The sequence below is a fragment of the Triticum urartu genome, chromosome 4A, assembly GCF_056163025.1.
Source record: "Triticum urartu cultivar PI428250 chromosome 4A, HENAU_Tu73, whole genome shotgun sequence".
Lineage (NCBI taxonomy): Eukaryota > Viridiplantae > Streptophyta > Magnoliopsida > Poales > Poaceae > Triticum > Triticum urartu.
Window position 1 is genome coordinate 542274715 of NC_141876.1, and position 18275 is coordinate 542292989.

At 40.2% G+C, this 18275-nt stretch overlaps 1 protein-coding gene across 1 annotated transcript; it reads left to right on the top strand.

Annotated features, from left to right (window-relative positions):
* Window positions 1-283: 283 nt before the first annotated feature.
* LOC147976500 (uncharacterized) lies at window positions 284-17979 on the top strand. Its single transcript, XM_087520882.1, has 6 exons — window positions 284-411; window positions 15843-16127; window positions 16213-16378; window positions 16493-16712; window positions 17297-17511; window positions 17839-17979. Exons 1-6 carry the CDS (start codon window positions 284-286, stop codon window positions 17977-17979), a joined length of 1155 nt encoding a protein of 384 aa, XP_087377008.1.
* Window positions 17980-18275: the final 296 nt, after the last annotated feature.

Sequence of the window (18275 nt, forward strand, 5' to 3'; positions counted from 1 at the left end):
TGCCACCACTTACTTGGGACTTTGACGATTTGCCACTGTCTACTTTGCAATTGATATTTTGCTACTTCTTAGTTGGAACTTAGAGGATTTGCCCTCACCCCTGTGAAATCGCGAATTTGCCCATGTTCTTGATTGACCGAGCAGACATACGTCGACGGGGCCATGTGGGCTAGACTCGACTGATAAGCATCTCACACATGCACTCCTCCGCTGCCCCCTCTCTGTTTTTACTGTTTCACCCAAATTTGCTATCTGCAGGGGACACCCGGGACCAGCAGGGGCGATGGCGGCGGGCCAGCAGGGGCCGACAGGGAGCGGCAGGGGCGACATCGGCAGGGCACCAGGGGCCGCCGGGGAGCAGCAAGGCGGCATCGGCGGGGCAGCAGGGCGGCAGGGGCAGGCGACGGCTGTGTTATGAGTTAGGGTTCATTCTAATTTGGGAGGAGGTTGTGCTATGTTTCAGTTAAACGGGTAATAGGGTAGTTTTGTTCTCTGTTTTGTTCACTTATTTTGTCTATCATTTACAAAGTTTTTTTTGTGTTGAAAAGTAACAAAATCAAAATGCAAACTAAGAAGTGTCACCAGATCAATTTCAATGTAATGAGTGGCAAAATGTTAAAGTTTGAAGTAAATGATGGCAAATAATCAAATCGCCCGTACTGGGATCAGACCTTCCAACCGCCAGTTGACAAGGATCAAAATCGTTTAAGCGCCGCGCTGTTGATGCCCTAAACCTGCAGCTTTTTTTGCGATTGAAAAACATGCAGCTATCAGAGTTTATGTTTAGTTTTTTCTAAAAAAAATAGTGTCGAAGAAAAACTTGATCGTCTCGATATACTAAGGGAATTCATGGGGAAGCGATGATCGAGAGAGACGTACTCGGTAGGCGACGACATGTTGGCTTTCACCAGCCGGTCACGAACGCAATTTAACCTGAGGCTAATACACGACCGTGCCAACGTACAACCTCCGTATATAACTTGCAGAATAAGAACAGTCCATCCATGACTCGGACTTGGACTAGGACTTGGAAACGCTCTGCTACACGTATACAACTAGAAAGCTATGGTAGACTTTTGCATGTTTGCCTGCATCCCTGAAAATCCTTGATTTGACAGTTTTTTCAAAAATCAGGCCCGAGCGATGCAATAAAGCGCACCTGGGTAGCTTAGGTGCTGTGCATTACGTGGAGGTAAGTACACTCATAGTCTTAAAACTTGCACGTAATGGTCAGTTTGATGCATAAACTTACAAAATAAGTGTTTCTTGTTATCAAACTTGCGTTAATGTGTAAATACGGTCACATTTTCTGTACGCTGGTGTATTTGCTACGTACGTGGCACATTGTGCGTAAAATAAATTGGTGGGACTTTTTACAAAAAAATAAAAAAAAATTGGTGGGACAATGGGATTTTGAACCGAAAATAAATCAGTGGGATGATGGGATTTTGAACCGACGATCTGATACGACCATGCAAGTGTCCTAACTACTGCGTCACATGTTTGCTTGTGTTTAACACGGACTTCCAAGATATATATCCTTCAGGATAAAAATACATGTTCTGAACTATATTTTATTTTATCTAGATTTTGAAATTAAAAATTATTCGGATTCAAGCAAACTTTTCGCTGATTTGTCCGAAAGAAATTTATGTTCAGTCATTTTGCACTATATGTTTTTATCTAGATTTTTAATTTAAAATTATTTAAATTCAAACAAAATTTATGTTGATTTGTCCGAAAGAAATTACGTACAGTCACTATGATATATTTTATTTTATCTAGATTATTCAAATTCAAACAAATTTTAGTTGATTTTTCAAAAATATTTACATACATTTCTGACCTATATTTTCTTTTACGTAGATTTTCAAATTTAAAATTATGCAAATTCAAAAAAATCATTGATTTGTTCAATTTTTTTACTTCACTCATTCCACACTATATTTTATTTTATCTAGATTTTTTAATTTCAATTTATTTGAATTCAACCAAAAATTTAGTTCATTTGTTTGAAAAATTTATGCATATTCATTCTGCACTATATTTGATTTTCTCTAGATTTTGAAATTCGAAATTATTCGCATTCAAAGAAACAATTAGTTGGTTTGTCCGAAAAGTTTATCAAGAATATAAGTTATTTTCTTATACATAGAAAAAACGAAAGAGAATACTTAAGATAAATTGTGTATACCTCTCTTAGTGTCATTGTGGTCGGGTTGGCGCCCCCATACATGGCGGGTTTATCAGGAGGTCATAGGTTGTAACGGGGGCATCCCGTTCTTTGCACACACTTTTTCCATTTTGATTTTTACTTTAATTCGTATGGTCTCTATCTTATACTCTCCGATCATTTTTAGTCTGCATATAATTACGTTTTTGTCCGAAGTTAAAATATCTCTACTTTGATCAAATCTATAAAAAAAAGTATCAACATTCACAATGCGAAATCAATATTTTTACATTCACTACGAAATATAGTTTCATCGAATATATATTTGGTATTGTATGTTGATATTTTAAATATATATTTGATCGAACCTTATATAGTTTGACTTGACACAAATCTAATACGTGGACTAACACTAAGTGACAAACATTAATTGGCAGAGTGCTATGTACGCCAATCTCCTGGGTTCAAGTCTTACCCCCTCATTCAGATTTCTTTTTTTCGTTTTAAGGATTTTCAGCCTAAATAAATTAAATACAAGGGTGCTTTATGAAGAAAAATATTTGCACGCAGATTAACCACTGCCTCGGCCACTGACAATGGGCCACCGCCACGTTGGCATACCACGCGTGCATGGGATATGACTGGATACGGTAGAAAGCACCGTATATGAATAAAGAGGACATGTTCAATGACTAAAAACACATATTTTGTAAGTTTGTGCATCAAACTAACTGTCACGTGTAAGTTTTGTGACCCCCGGTGTATTTATGATCCTCTAGTTTTGTGACTCCCGGTGTATTTATGATCCTCTAGGGTGGGTGCACCCTGTGGTGAGTTTGCACCGTTTCAGTGTAATCTCCTTTTTAATCTTTTTCATCTTCTAATCTATAAAACGATGCTCCGATTTAAGATAAAGTCTACATGAAAAATATGCACATTGATGTTGTGGTTTCATTTAGACGATCTGTTTGTAGTTTCGTCGACCGTAAATGTTCAATTTCATGTTCATGTTTGGAGCTATTTTGGATAAATTTTGTCAAATTCGTCGCGGACACGGATGCCGGAGGAGGCCATCCAATGCTGCCCGCATACATTTCAAACGCTTTTCAACTAACAGGGCGAAATTCATGCAAACACATTAGATTTTCGTACAAACCGGACGAGATTCACGCAGATACGGCGAATTTTCATTACATTTCAAATATTTAGAACAAAAAAAGCGTTCTGGCCCTAAACCTATGATACGACTGCGGTCGTCGTTCACTTCCTTTGTATTCCGCATCGACGACCACGTCCTCCATCTATCGTCTTCATAAACGGCAACTGGGTTCAAGACTTGTGAAGTGGAGGTGCGGTCTCCACGTGAGGAAGAGTAGAACATGAGAGACGAACCAACCCACTTGGGACACAATGCCTTGCTGCCACACATGCCCTACTCATCCTTAGACCAGTCTGCACATGTCTGTCACCAGCGACGGTGGACATGAGATCGATGATGGACGTGGATGGTTCGTCATTGTCCACCTGCAACATGTGCCATGAAAGTTGGACGGCGACGCGTAGGACACGTAGCTAGTGGCCACGGTTTGCGTCTGGTTGCACTGGACTTCGTTGCGAGCGGCGCGCGCGGCCTCATAGAACGCACGTTGCTCTGCAATGAAGTTCGGGCTCGCCACGACCATGGCAGCCACGACCGCCTCGCTTTCGCGCACGTTGTAGATTTTGGCCCTCCGCCAGCCGGTGCTGCTCGAGGAGAAACATGTTGTACATATGTGATACGTCCATTTCGCATCATACTTTTTATATCGATATTTATTGCATTATGGACTGTTATTTCACTTTATGTCACAATACTTATGGCTATTCTCTCTTATTTTACAAGGTTTACATAAGGAGGGAGAATGCCGGCAGCTGGAATTCTGGGCTGGAAAAGGAGCAAATATTAGAGACCTATTCTGCGCAACTTCAAAAGTCATGAAACTCCACGGAACATCTTAAAATAAATAAAGAAAAATCCTCGCCAAAGATGAAGGCCAGGGGGCCCACACCCTGCTCACGAGGGTGGGGGGCGCGCCCCAGGAGGGGTCGAGCCCCCCTACCTCGTGGCCCCCCTGGTGGGTCTCCGATGTCCATCTTCTGCTATATGAAGTCTTTCGATGAGAAAAAAAATCAGAGGGAACCTTTCGGGACGAGACTCCGCCGCCACAAGGCGGAACCAATCTAGAGCTTCGGCAGAGCTGTTCTGCCGGGGATACTTCCCTCCGGGAGAAGGAAATCATCACCATCGTCATCACCAACGCGCCTCTCATCGGGAGAGGGCAATCTCCATCAACATCTTCACCAGCACCATCTCATCTCCAAACCCTAGTTCATCTCTTGTATCCAATTCTTGTCTCAAAGTCCAGGATTGGTGCTAGTAGGTTGCTAGTAGTGTTGATTACTCCTTGTAGTTGATGCTAGTTGGTTTATTTGGTGGAAGATCATATGTTCAGATCCTATATGCATATTATTACCCCTCTGATTATGAACATGAATATGCTTTGTGAGTAATTACGTTTGTTCCTGAGGACAAGGGAGAAGTCTTGCTATTAGTAGTCATGTGAATTTGGTATTCGTTTGATATTTAGATAAGATGTATGTTGTCTAGCCTCTAGTGGTGTTATGTGAACGTCGACTACATAACACTTCACCATTATTTGGGCCTAGAGGAAGGCATTGGGAAGTAATAAATAGATAATGGGTTGCTACAGTGACAGAAGCTTAAACCCTAATTTATGCGTTGCTTCGTAAGGGGCTGATTTGGATCCATATATATGTTTCATGCTATGGTTAGGTTTACCTTAATACTTTTGTTGTAGTTGCTGATGCTTGCAATAGAGGTTAATCATAAGTGGGATGCTTGTTCAAGTAAGAACAGCACCCAAGCACCGGTCCACCCACATATCAAATTATCAAAGTATCGAACGCGAATCATATGAACGTGATGAAAACTAGCTTGACGATATTCCCATGTGTCCTCGGGAGCGCTTTTCCTATTATAAGAGTTTGTTCCAGCTTGTCCTTTGCTACAAAAGGATTGGGCTATCTTGCTGCACTTTATTTACTTTTGTTACTTATTGCTCGTTACCATTTATCTTGTCACAAAATTATATGTTACCACTTATTTCAGTACTTGCAGAGAATACCTTACTGAAAACCGCTTATCATTTTCTTCTGCTCCTCGTTGGGTTCGACACTCTTACTTATCGAAAGGACTACGATAGATCCCCTATACTTGTGGGTCATCAAGACTCTTTTCTGGCGCCGTTGCCGGGGAGTGTAGCGCCTTTGGTAGGTGGAATTTGGTAAGGAAAAATTTATATAGTATGCTGAAATTTACTGTCACTTGCTACTATGGAAAGTAATTCTTTGAGGGGCTTGTTCGGGGTATCTCCACCCCGTCCAGTAGAGCAAAGAGTTTCTCCTCAACCCACTGAACCTATTGAAAATGAAACTCCTTTTGAATTTCCTTCGGGTATGATGGAAAAACTGCTAGCTAACCCTTTTACAGGAGATGAAATAAAGCATCCTGATGAGCACTTAATATATGTGCATGAAGTTTGTGAATTATTTAAGCTTGCAGGTGTACCCGATGATGTTGCTAAGAAGAAGGTCTTCCCTTTATCTTTGAAGGGAGACGCATTGATATGGTATAGGCTATGTGATGATATGAGATCATGGAACTATAAAAGATTGAAATTGGAATTTCATCAAAAGTATTACCCTATGCACCTTGTTCATCGTGATCGCAATTATATATATATAATTTCTAGCCTCGCGAAGGAGAAAGCATCACTCAAGCTTGGGGAAGGCTTAAATCAATGTTATATTCATGCCCCAATCATGAGATCTCGAGAGAAATAATTATGCAAAGTTTTTATGCTCGACTTTCTCATAATAATCAAACCATGCTCGATACTTCTTGTGCTGGCTCTTTTATGATGAAGACTATTGAATTCAGATGGAATTTATTGGATAGAATTAAATGCAACTCTGAAGATTGGGACCTCGACGAAGGTAAGGAGTCAGGTATGCCACCTAAGTTTGATTGTGTTAAATCTTTTATGGATACCGACATTTTCCGTAAGTTTAGCACTAAATATGGACTTGACTCTGAGATAGTAGTTTCTTTCTGTGAATCTTTTGCTACTTATGTTGATCTCCCTAAGGAGAAGTGGTTTAAATATCATCCTCCCATAGAAGTAAAAGTAGCTGCACCTATTAAAGTTGAAGAAAAGACTGTCACTTATAATGATCCTATTGTTCCTACTTCTTATGTTGAGAAACCACCTTTCCCTGTTAGAATAAAGGATCATGGTAAAGCTTCAACTGTTGTTCGTAAAAGCAATATTAGAACTTATACACCTCCTGAGCAAGTTAAAATAGAACCTAATATTGCTATTGTTAAAGATCTCTTGTCTGATAATATTGATGGGCATGTTATTCAGTTCGAAGGTGAAACTGCTAGAATTGCTAAACCTTGTGCTAAAGATAAACACAGACATGTGGTAGGCGTGTCTGTTATTTCTGTTAAAATAGGAGATCATTGTTATCATGGCTGATATGTGTGCGAGTGCTAGTGTTATACCACATACTTTATACGAAGAAATTAAGAATGAAATTGCACCTGCTGAGTTAGAAGGTATTGATGTCACAATTAAACTTGCCAATAGCGATACTATTTCACCAATTGGAATTGTTAGAGATGTTGAAGTCTTGTGTGGGAAAACTAAATATCCTGCTGATTTTCTTGTTCTTACTTCTCCGCAAGATAGCTTTTGTCCCATTATATTTGATAGACCCTTCTTGAACACTGTTAATGCTAGGATAGATTGCGAAAAGAATGTTGTTACTATTGGCTTGGATGATATGGTTCATGAGTTTAATTTCTCTAAATTTAGTAATAACATCGTGAGGAAGAATTACCTAGTAAGGATGAAATTATTGGTCTTGCTTCTATTGCCGTACCTCCTAGTGATCCTTTAGAACACTATTTGCTAGACCATAAAAATGATATGTTCATGAATGAAAGAAGGGAAATAGATGAAGTATTCTTTAAACAGGAACCTATTTTGCAACACAACTTGCCTGTTGAAATTTTAGGGGATCCTCCTCCACCCAAGGGTGATCCTGTGTTTGAGCTTAAACCTTTGCCTGGTAATCTTAAATATGCTTATCTTGATAAAAATAAGATATATCCTGTTATTATTAGTGCTAACCTTTCAGAGCATGAAGAAGAAAGATTATTGAAAACTCTGAAGAAGCATCGTGCTGCTATTGGATATACTCTTGATGATCTTAAGGGCATTAGTCCCACTCTATGTCAACATAAAATAAATTTGGAAGCAGATGCCAAACCAGTTCGTGATCCTCAACGACGTCTGAATCCTAAAATGAAAGAAGTGGTAAGAAAAGAAATACTCAATCTTCTGGAGGCAGGTATAATTTATCCCGTTGCTGATAGTCAGTGGGTAAGTCATGTCCATTGTGTCCCTAAGAAGGGAGGTATTACTGCTGTTCCTAATGATAAAGATGAATTGATTCCACAAAGAATTATCACAGGTTATAGGATGGTAATTGATTTCTGCAAATTAAATAAAGCTACTAAGAAAGATCATTACCCCTTACCTTTTATTGATCAAATGCTAGAAAGATTATGCAAACATACACACTATTGCTTTCTAGATGGTTATTCTGGTTTCTCTCAAATACCTGTGTCGGCTAGAGATCAATCAAAGACTACTTTTACATGCCCTTTTGGTACTTTTGCTTATAGACGTATGCCTTTTGGTTTATGTAATGCACCTGCTACCTTTCAAAGATGCATGATGACTATATTCTCTGACTTTTGTGAAAAGATTTGTGAGGTTTTCATGGACAATTTTTCCGTCTATGGTTCCTCTTTTGATGATTGCTTGAGCAATCTTGATCGAGTTTTGCAGAGATGTGAAGAAACTAATCTTGTCTTGAATTGGGGAAAATGCCACTTTATGGTTAATGAAGGTATTGTCTTGGGGCACAAAGTTTCTGAAAGAGGTATTGAAGTTGATAAAGCCAAGGTTGATGCTATTGAAAAGATGCCATGTCCCAAGGACATCAAAGGTATAAGAAGTTTCCTTGGTCATGCCGGATTTTACAGGAGGTTCATTAAGGACTTTTCAAAAATTTCTCGGCCTCTGACTAAGTTATTACAAAAAGATATACCATTTGTCTTTGATGATGATTGTGTAGAAGCATTTGAAATACTTAAGAAAGCATTAGTCTCTGCACCTGTTGTTCAGCCACCTGATTGGAATTTACCTTTTGAAATTATGTGTGATGCTAGTGATTATGCTGTAGGTGTTGTTCTAGGGCAAAGAGTTGATAAGAAATTAAATGTTATTCATTATGCTAGTAAGACTCTAGACAATGCTCAAAGAAATTATGCTACTACTGAAAAGAGTTTTTAGCAGTTGTATTTGCTTGTGATAAGTTCAGACCTTATATTGTTGATTCTAAAGTAACTATTCACACTGATCATGCTGCTATTAAATACCTTATGGAAAAGAAAGATGCTAAACCTAGACTTATTAGATGGGTTCTCTTGCTACAAGAATTTGATTTGCATATTGTTGATAGAAAGGGAGCTGAGAACCCCATTGTAGACAACTTGTCTAGGTTAGAGAATGTTCTTGATGACCCACTACCTATTAATGATAGCTTTCCTGATGAACAATTAAATGTTATAAGTACTTCTCGTAGTACTCCATGGCATGTTCATTATGCTAATTATATTATTGCTAAGTTTATACCACCTAGCTTCACATACCAGCAAAAGAAAAAGGTTTTATATGATTTAAGACATTACTTTTGGGATGACCCACATCTTTATAAAGAAGGAGTAGATGGTGTTATTAGACGTTGTGTACCTGAGCATGAACAAGAACAGATCCTACGCAAGTGTCACTCCGAGGCTTATGGAGGATACCACGCTGGAGATAGAACTGCACATAAGGCATTGCAATCTGGTTTTTATTGGCCTACTCTCTTCAAGGATGCCCGTAAGTTTGTCTTGTCTTGTGATGAATGTCAAAGAATTGGTAATATTAGTAGACATCAAGAAATGCCTATGAATAATTCACTTGTTATTGAACCATTTGATGTTTGGGGCTTTGATTATATGGGACCTTTTCCTGCCTCTAATGGATTATACTCATATTTTAGTTGCTGTTGATTACATTACTAAGTGGGTAGAAGCTATTCCAACTAGTAGTGCTGATCATAACACTTCTATTAAAATGCTTAAGGAAGTTATTTTCCCGAGGTTTGGAGTCCCTAGATATTTAATGACTGATGGTGGTTCACACTTTATTCATGGTGATTTCCGTAAAATGCTTTCTAAATATGATGTTAATCATAGAATTGCATCTCCTTATCACCCTCAGTCTAGTGGTCAAGTAGAGTTGAGCAATAGAGAGCTCAAATTAATTTTGCAAAAGACTGTTAATAGGTCTAGAAAGAATTGGTCCAAGAAACTTGATGATGCATTATGGGCCTATAGAACTGCATATAAAAATCCTATGGGTATGTCTCCGTATAAAATGGTTTATGGAAAAGCATGTCACTTACCTCTCGAACTAGAACATAAGGCGTATTGGGATATTAAAGAGCTCAACTATGATTTTAAACTTGCCGGTGAGAAGAGGTTATTTGATATTAGCTCACTTGATGAATGGAGAACCCAAGCTTATGAAAATGCCAAGTTGTTTAAAGAAAAAGTTAAAAGATGGCATGACAAAAGGATACAAAAGTGTGAGTTTAATGTAGGTGATTATGTATTGCTATACAATTCTCGTTTAAGATTTCTTGCAGGCAAACTTCTCTCTAAATGGGAAGGCCCCTATGTTATCGAAGAGGTCCATCGTTCCGGTGCCATAAAGATCAACAACTTTGAAGGCACAAATTAATCCGAAGGTGGTAAACGGTCAAAGAATCAAACATTATATCTCAGGTAATCCCATAAATGTTGAAACCAATATTATTGAAACCATAACCCCGGAGGAATACATAACGTTTCAGACTCCGAAAAGGAATAGGTATGTGGTACGGTAAGTAAACCGACTCCAAAACAATTTTTAAGGCAATATTTCTCCGTTTTGGAATATTTAGAAAAATAGAAAAATAAGTAGCAGTCCGGGAAGGACACGAGGGCCCCACGAGGGTGGTGGGCGCGCCCTACTCCTCTGGGCGCGCCCCCTACCTCGTGAGCACCTCGTGTGCCTTACAGACTCCGTTTTCTTGCACGATACGTATTTTGGTCGGTAAAAATTCATTATATAACCTCCCAAAGGTTTTGACTCCCGTATCACGCAAATCTCCTCTGTTCTTGTTTCGAGCTGTTTTTCTGACAGATCTAGGTTATCATGACGGCCCCAAGTTCTTCCAAGGACAAGTTCTTCGAGAAGGTCATCAACCCTTACCTTGCGGAGGTGCTGCGACACCCTCAAACCATTGAGTTGCGTGATGGGTTGCTGCACATCCGCGATGAAGAGGGACCAAAGGGGACCGGAAGCGTGGAGACGAGGCTCGAAGCAGTGGAGCAACAAGTTTTCAAGTGCCAAGGGATGGTGGAACGTGGACTCAACTCCAACCACATGATGATCGCGGAGTTCACTAGCAACCACAAGTTGGATGCTGACAACATCGGGGAGGCCATCTTCAAGCTTCATGAGAAGATCGAGCACCTCCAAGCCCAAATCTATGACCTGCAAAACCAAAACTGTGAGTATGAATATAGATTCAAAAGGACGAGTTTGGCTGCAGATTTGAGGATCCCGGAGACTCGAGCATCCTTCTATGATGGTGAGCCTATGCCTTGGAAGATGGACGACAAGCCTGCATCATCAACAACACCTCCACCTTCTTCACCAACCAAGGAGACATAATCACATGGGTATGGGCACTCCCCTTGGCAACTGCCAAGCTTGGGGGAGGTGCCCCGGTATCGTATCACAATCACATCTCCTATCTTTACCGTTTTTCTTAGTTCGATCCTATTAGTAGTATCTTGATCTAGTAGAATAAAGTTTATGGCATGATCTAGTTTTGAGTTTTGCCTTTTGATCTCTCTTTGTAATCGAGTCCGTGAGTTATATATAATAAAGATTAGTGTTGAGTCAAGGGCTTGATTATTTTGCCATGATCTTTGGTGAATAAAAGAAAAGAGAAAAAGAATAAAAAGAAACAAAGAGTTCATATTGATCTTATTGAGAGTAATGACTTCACATAGAAAGAGTATGATGATTAAAAGTTGTTGGGAGTTGGTAGACATAGCCTTGGTCATCATTGCAATTAATAGAAAGTAATAAGGAAAGAGAGGTTTCACATATAGATATATTATCATTGACATCTTTTATGATTGGGAGCACTCATTAAAATATGACATGCTAAAGAGTTGATGTTGGACAAGGAAGACAACGTAATGAGTTATGTCTTTCTTATATCTGAGATAAAGTATGTTGTCATGGATCCTCTAACTTGTTGAGTTTGCCTTTCCCCCTCATGCTAGCCAAATTCTCAGCACCAAGTAGAAATACTATTTGTGCTTCCAAATACCCTTAAACCAGTTTTGCCATGAGAGTCCACCATATCTACCTATGGATTGAGTAAGATCCTTCAAGTAAGTTGTCATCGGTGCAAAGCAATAAAAATTGCTCTAAATATGTATGATTGATTGGTGTGGGAGAAATAAGCTTTATACGATCTTGTGATGTGGAAGTAATAAAAGCGACGGACTGCATAATAAAGGTTCATATCACAAGGGGCAATATAAAGTGACGTTCTTCGCATTGAGATTCTGTGCATCCAACCATAAAAGCGCATGACAACCTTTGCTTCCCTCTGTGAAGGGCCTATCTTTTATTATTATCTTCTACCTTATGCAAGAGTCATGGTGATCTTCACCTTTTCTTTTTCACTTTATCCTTTGGCAAGCTCAGCATGTTGGAAAGAACATGATATATATATATATATATATATATATATATATATATATATATATATCTAATTGGATGTAGGGGAGCATGAACCATTATTGTTGACATTATCCTTGAGGTAAAAGGTTGTGGGGCAAAACTATAAGCCCCTATCTTTCTCTGTGTCCGATTAAAACTTCATAACCACAAGTATTGCGTGACTGTTAGCAATTATGAAGGACTAAATGATAGTTGAGTATGTGGACTTGCTTTTTAGCTCTGACATAGACTCTTCCCGATGTTATGATAAATTGCAATTGCTTCAATGACTGAGATTATAGTTTGTCGGAGCCCAATAAGGTTTATGATTTATACTTTTGCATTGCGAATAGATCATCACTTGAACATAAGTAATCATATGACAAAATCTATATATGTTGCTATTATGAGAATAATCATGATGCCTTCATGTCTGTATTTTATTTTTATCGACGCCTCTACCTCTAAACATGAGGACATATTTATTGTTATCGGCTTTTCGCTTGAGGACAAGCGAGGTCTAAGCTTGGGGGAGTTGATACATCCATTTTGCATCATGCTTTTTATATCGATATTTATTGCATTATGGACTGTTATTTCACTTTATGTCATAATACTTATGGCTATTCTCTCTTATTTTACAAGGTTTACATAAGGAGGGAGAATGCCGGCAGCTGGAATTCTAGGCTGGAAAAGGAGCAAATATTAGAGACCTATTCTGCGCAACTCCAAAAGTCCTGAAACTCCATGGAACATCTTAAAATAAATAAAGAAAAATCCTCGCCAAAGATGAAGGCCAGGGGGCCCACACCCTGCTCACGAGGGTGGGGGGCGTGCCCCCTACCTCGTGGGCCCCATGGTGGGTCTCCGACGTCCATCTTCTGCTATATGAAGTCTTTCGATGAGAAAAAAATCAGAGGGAACCTTTCGGGACGAGACTCCGCCGCCACGAGGCGGAACCAATCTAGAGCTCCGGCAGAGTTGTTCTGCCGGGGATACTTCCCTCCGGGAGGGGGAAATCATCACCATCGTCATCACCAACGCTCCTCTCATCGGGAGAGGGCAATCTCCATCAACATCTTCATCAACACCATCTCATCTTCAAACCCTAGTTCATCTCTTGTATCCAATTCTTGTCTCAAAGTACGGGATTGGTGCTAGTAGGTTGCTAGTAGTGTTGATTACTCCTTGTAGTTGATGCTAGTTGGTTTATTTGGTGGAAGATCATATGTTCAGATCCTATATGCATATTATTACCCCTCTGATTATGAACATGAATATGCTTTGTGAGTAATTACGTTTGTTCCTGAGGACAAGAGAGAAGTCTTGCTATTAGTAGTCATGTGAATTTGGTATTCGTTTGATATTTTGATAAGATGTATGTTGTCTAGCCTCTAGTGGTGTTATGTGAACGTTGACTACATAACACTTCATCATTATTTGGGCCTAGAGGAAGGCATTGGGAAGTAATAAATAGATGATGGGTTGCTAGAGTGATAGAAGTTTAAACTCTAGTTTATGCTTTGCTTCGTAAGGGGCTGATTTGGATCCATATGTTTCATGCTATGGTTAGGTTTACCTTAATACTTTTGTTGTAGTTGCGGATGCTTGCAATAGAGGTTAATCATAAGTGAGATGCTTGTTCAAGTAAGAACAGCACCCAAGCACTGGTCCACCCACATATCAAATTATCAAAGTATCGAACGCGAATCATATGAACATGATGAAAACTAGCTTGACGATATTCCCATGTGTCCTCGGGAGCGCTTTTCCTATTATAAGAGTTTGTTCCGACTTGTCCTTTGCTACAAAAGGATTGGGCCATCTTGCTGCATTTTATTTACTTTTGTTACTTGTTGCTCGTTACCATTTATCTTGTCACAAAACTATCTGCTACCACTTATTTCAGTACTTACAGAGAATACCTTATTGAAAACCGCTTAGTATTTCTTTCTGCTCCTCGTTGGGTTTGACACTCTTACTTATCGAAAGGACTACGATAGATCCCCTATACTTGTGGGTCATCAATATGCTCCTCCTATACCTGCCGGAACACCGACATAGGAGCCGGCGCAGGCTCCTCCTCCTCTGCCATGACAGTGTCGTAGTGCGTCTGCGCCTGCTCCATGGTCAGGCCGGCACACACCAGCACAGGGTACGACGTCGTGTCGTTGTTCGAGCCCATGGGGTCGTTATCGAAGATCTCGGGCTAGCTGGCCGGCATGCCCTGCTCGATCCGCCTGGCATGGCAGGACTGCCAGGCGGCTGCAAGGGCGGCCACCTCGTGCTTCATCTCCGGCGATTGACTATCCCATAAAGTGTGACCGCTCGCAGTCAAGGCGGATGTGGAGCAAAGGAGGAGGGTGTGTTGTGGTGTGGAGTTAGCGGGGTGTGGCCGCGTTTAAATAGCGGATTCCGGTGAGGCCAAGCGTCCAAGTGTGTCAATGCGCCGCGCCGGAGTTGGTTCCTTGGTCGGCGAACCTGCTTAATGGCTTATACAGGCGAAATGCATTGAGCAAGAGTGATAGATATCCGCCCTATCCTGTATAATAAACATCGCTCTCGCATCGAACAGACACGGACACCGGGTATGCGGCACAGACGGCACTCTCAGCCGGCACGATGCTTTAATGCCGGCGTCAGTGAAAAGCCTCATCCACTCTGAGCCATCATCATTGCGGAACGGCCGCTCTACAACTAATATAGTGTTTTTTTTCTTTGCCCCTCCAAACACCGCGGGCCTTGCAGCTGATCATGCAGTGCTGAGCCAGTCGCCCTATAGACGACACGCTGAACGGCCGCGCGTTATATTTTCCCTTTTTTGTGTTCCCTAGTTCTAGACGTACGTGTAGCAGAACGTTTCCAAGTCCAACTCAGAGTCATGGACTGACTGTTCTTATTCTGCAAGTTATATACGGATACGGAGGCACTCTAAAAAAAAGGTTATATACGGAGGTCACGGGGCAAACGTATTAGCCTCACGTTAAATTATTTTATTATGTGCGTGGAAGCCAACATGTCGTCGCCCACCCAGTACGCCTCTCTCGAACATTGCTTCGTCATGAATTTCCTTATATGGACACGATCAAGTTGCTCTTCGACACTATCTTTTTTTTTTAGAAAAACCTAAATCTGTCTTGGTTTCTCTAGTCGAGATAGCGGCACTGTTTCGTTCGATAGCTTTAGTTTCTTTTTCTTTCTAACGTGTTTATGTACTACTCCCTCTGTAAAAAAATACAAAACATTTAGAATACTAATTCAGTTTTGTTAAAGCACATCTAGATGTGCCATCCATACTAATTCTTTACTGAAAAAGTATATATTTTGTAATAGAATTGCGTCTTTGTGGTTCGTCCCCCCCCCCCCCCCCCCCCCACTACATCTTATTATTATCAAGAAAATAAATTTAAGTCTAAAGGCATGGAGGGCCAGTTCTCGTGTATAGATAGGCACTGAAGAAAAATTAACTCTTCTTTTCCTTTCTCTCAGTGTTCTATTTTATGCATCTCCTATAATTTAAGTTATTCTTGAACTCGTCCAGCGTGTCGTCCAATTCAAACTTGAGCATGCGACACTTTTTTTTCCTTTTTCTTTTTTGCTCCCTCTCTACTAACCTTCTGACCATGTGTCCGCTTCAGGTGCGAGTACCCTTCTTATGATGTGCTAGAGTCAAAGAACACCAGCACTTCCTCTTCCTCCACACAGCCAGAGGTGCTAACTCGTGACATCTTGCCAGTGTCAAGGCAATCGTCTCCACCTATTTTCGCTCGCAATCCTTCTGGTTGGCATCTACAATTTTTCATCAGAATAGATGTCGAGGGTTCTTTCCACACGTATCCTAGTTTGGGCGGGCCATTTCAGAGCTTGCAGGAAGCTGAGAACGCTATCACTAGCCATCTTGATGAGTTGCGCTCTCCAATGATGTGAGTTTTCTCAACTTTGTTATGGTTTTTCATCATAATAGAAATTACAATGTACCAACAGATAGAATACTCTGACCTGAACTAGGTGCACAGATGGGCTTTCGGATGCTGAGATTGGTATATTACACGCCCTTCACTGGCCTGATGGCACAAGGAAGAAATCTTCTGAAGGCAATGCAGAACATAGGAATATCAGCTTATTGGTTCAAGCGTTACTAGACAAATACAATGAAGATCATCATCTTTTGGGGGTTTACTCTCTCTCCCTCTTGCCCGCTCTCACTCCCAGTCCTCTTACCAGGATTGTCTTATTTGTTGTTATATTCATGTTCTAATTGCTGACAAAATCCATGCCTCCTTTTCAGGATTTTGCATATGAACTTGATGGTGTTGTTATCTTCCGAGAATTTGTTGAGGGGGGGAAAGTGACTAGGTTCTATCATATCAATCTGGCTACAAAAACCAAAGGAGAAGATGGTTTGCACAGTGGCGTCAACAATCTATTTTTTGCTGAAGTCAGACAAATTAAAGGAGAAAATGTATATGTACTCAGTTGTTTATGTATGGTTAAAGCTACTGACAATGGTATATTTTCCACCTTGTATTAAGTTTTGTTCATACAGTTTGGCCTCACATTTATCTGATTGACGTGTTTGGTTGCTCCTTGTTTCATTTTTACCTTCATCTCATCCACTGTTTAATGTCTAAAATAGTTCACGCCCAGCCATAAAGTAGTGACTTTCTAGTTCCTACAAATGTTTGTTATTTTTCCTGCTTGATTATTTGGTAAGGAAATGACTACTCTATGGTTTTTGTTCCACCTTAGATAACTTCTGTTCATATAATTTGGGGTCACATTTTTTCTGGTTGACCTGTTTGGTTGCTCCTTGTGTCATAGTCCCAGGCTTTACTAAAGTTTAATTACATAAGCTAGGTGGGCAACCATATGTACTGAGAGTCTAAACATGATTCTTTTGCCTAGTTGGTTATTTGGTAATTAAATGATAAATCACGGTATTATTTTCACTTTAGATTAAGTTCTGTTATACAGTTTGGGGTCACATTTATCTGCCCTTCATCTTATTTGTTGTCTTTGAGCTTTTAATATCTAAGGTAGTTCATGCCCAGCCATATGTATTGACTTTTTACACACACTGTTTTTGCCTAAGGCCAATGCTATGGTTGCCTGAGTTATGGAAATGTTGATTTGAGGCACCCTGTTGATACTGATAAATACAAAGGTGGGCACGCTGCCTCGCGCTCACCATGTTGCGGTTTTGATCTACGGTGTGATATTATCCCTGGCATAGATGTACCTGCATACATCGAGGATGAGGAGACTAGGCTGGCAGAGGAGGAGGCTAGGTTAAGATATACTTCCTCCGTTCCACAATGTAGTGCTTCCTCTATCCCCGTGCTTCAACTTTGACCTAAATTTAACTACCAAGACCGATTGTGGCGGGAACAAAAGTTATATCAGTGAATTCGTACTCGAAAGAAGTTTTTAATTATGTAACTTTTTCTCCCGCCGCAGTCGGTCTCGTTTGTTAAATTTATGGTCAAAGTTCGACCTCGGGAAGCGCGGGCGCACTATATTTTGGAATTGAGGGAGTATATACAAGGTACTTTTATATCTTGTGGGGTTAGTCTATTGTGGGGTTGGTATTTTGTGTGGTTGGTATTTTGTGTGGTTGAAATGATTCTCTTTCAGTGCCCTGCTCCGGTAAAATTGGATGGTGCAAGAGTGCGTGCTGGTTTGGCAAAGGGAGAAGATGTTGGTTTGACCAAGGGAGAGTGTGGCCAGGGAAGCGCGAAATATATTGTACCTGCTAGGCGTCGCCTGCTGGTTTGAGTACCCCATCAAGTACGTAGATAAATTTAATTTGATTTAGGTAATGCTTGATCTCACTACTCATCAGTGTCCTCAGTGTTTCATTAGGTCCAAGCATTATAGTATTCTTACAATCTGTACGGTTGCATGTTTCTGCATGGTAATGAATCTTTAGTTTATCAACTAGAATCTGGATCCAAATCTGCCAACTTGTCTTTTCCCATCACTTTGTGGGTTTGCATCGTATTGACATATTATCAAGTGTTAGGGCAATCGATTTCAAATTTCGCTAGACATTGAAGCACTAGTGTCATTTA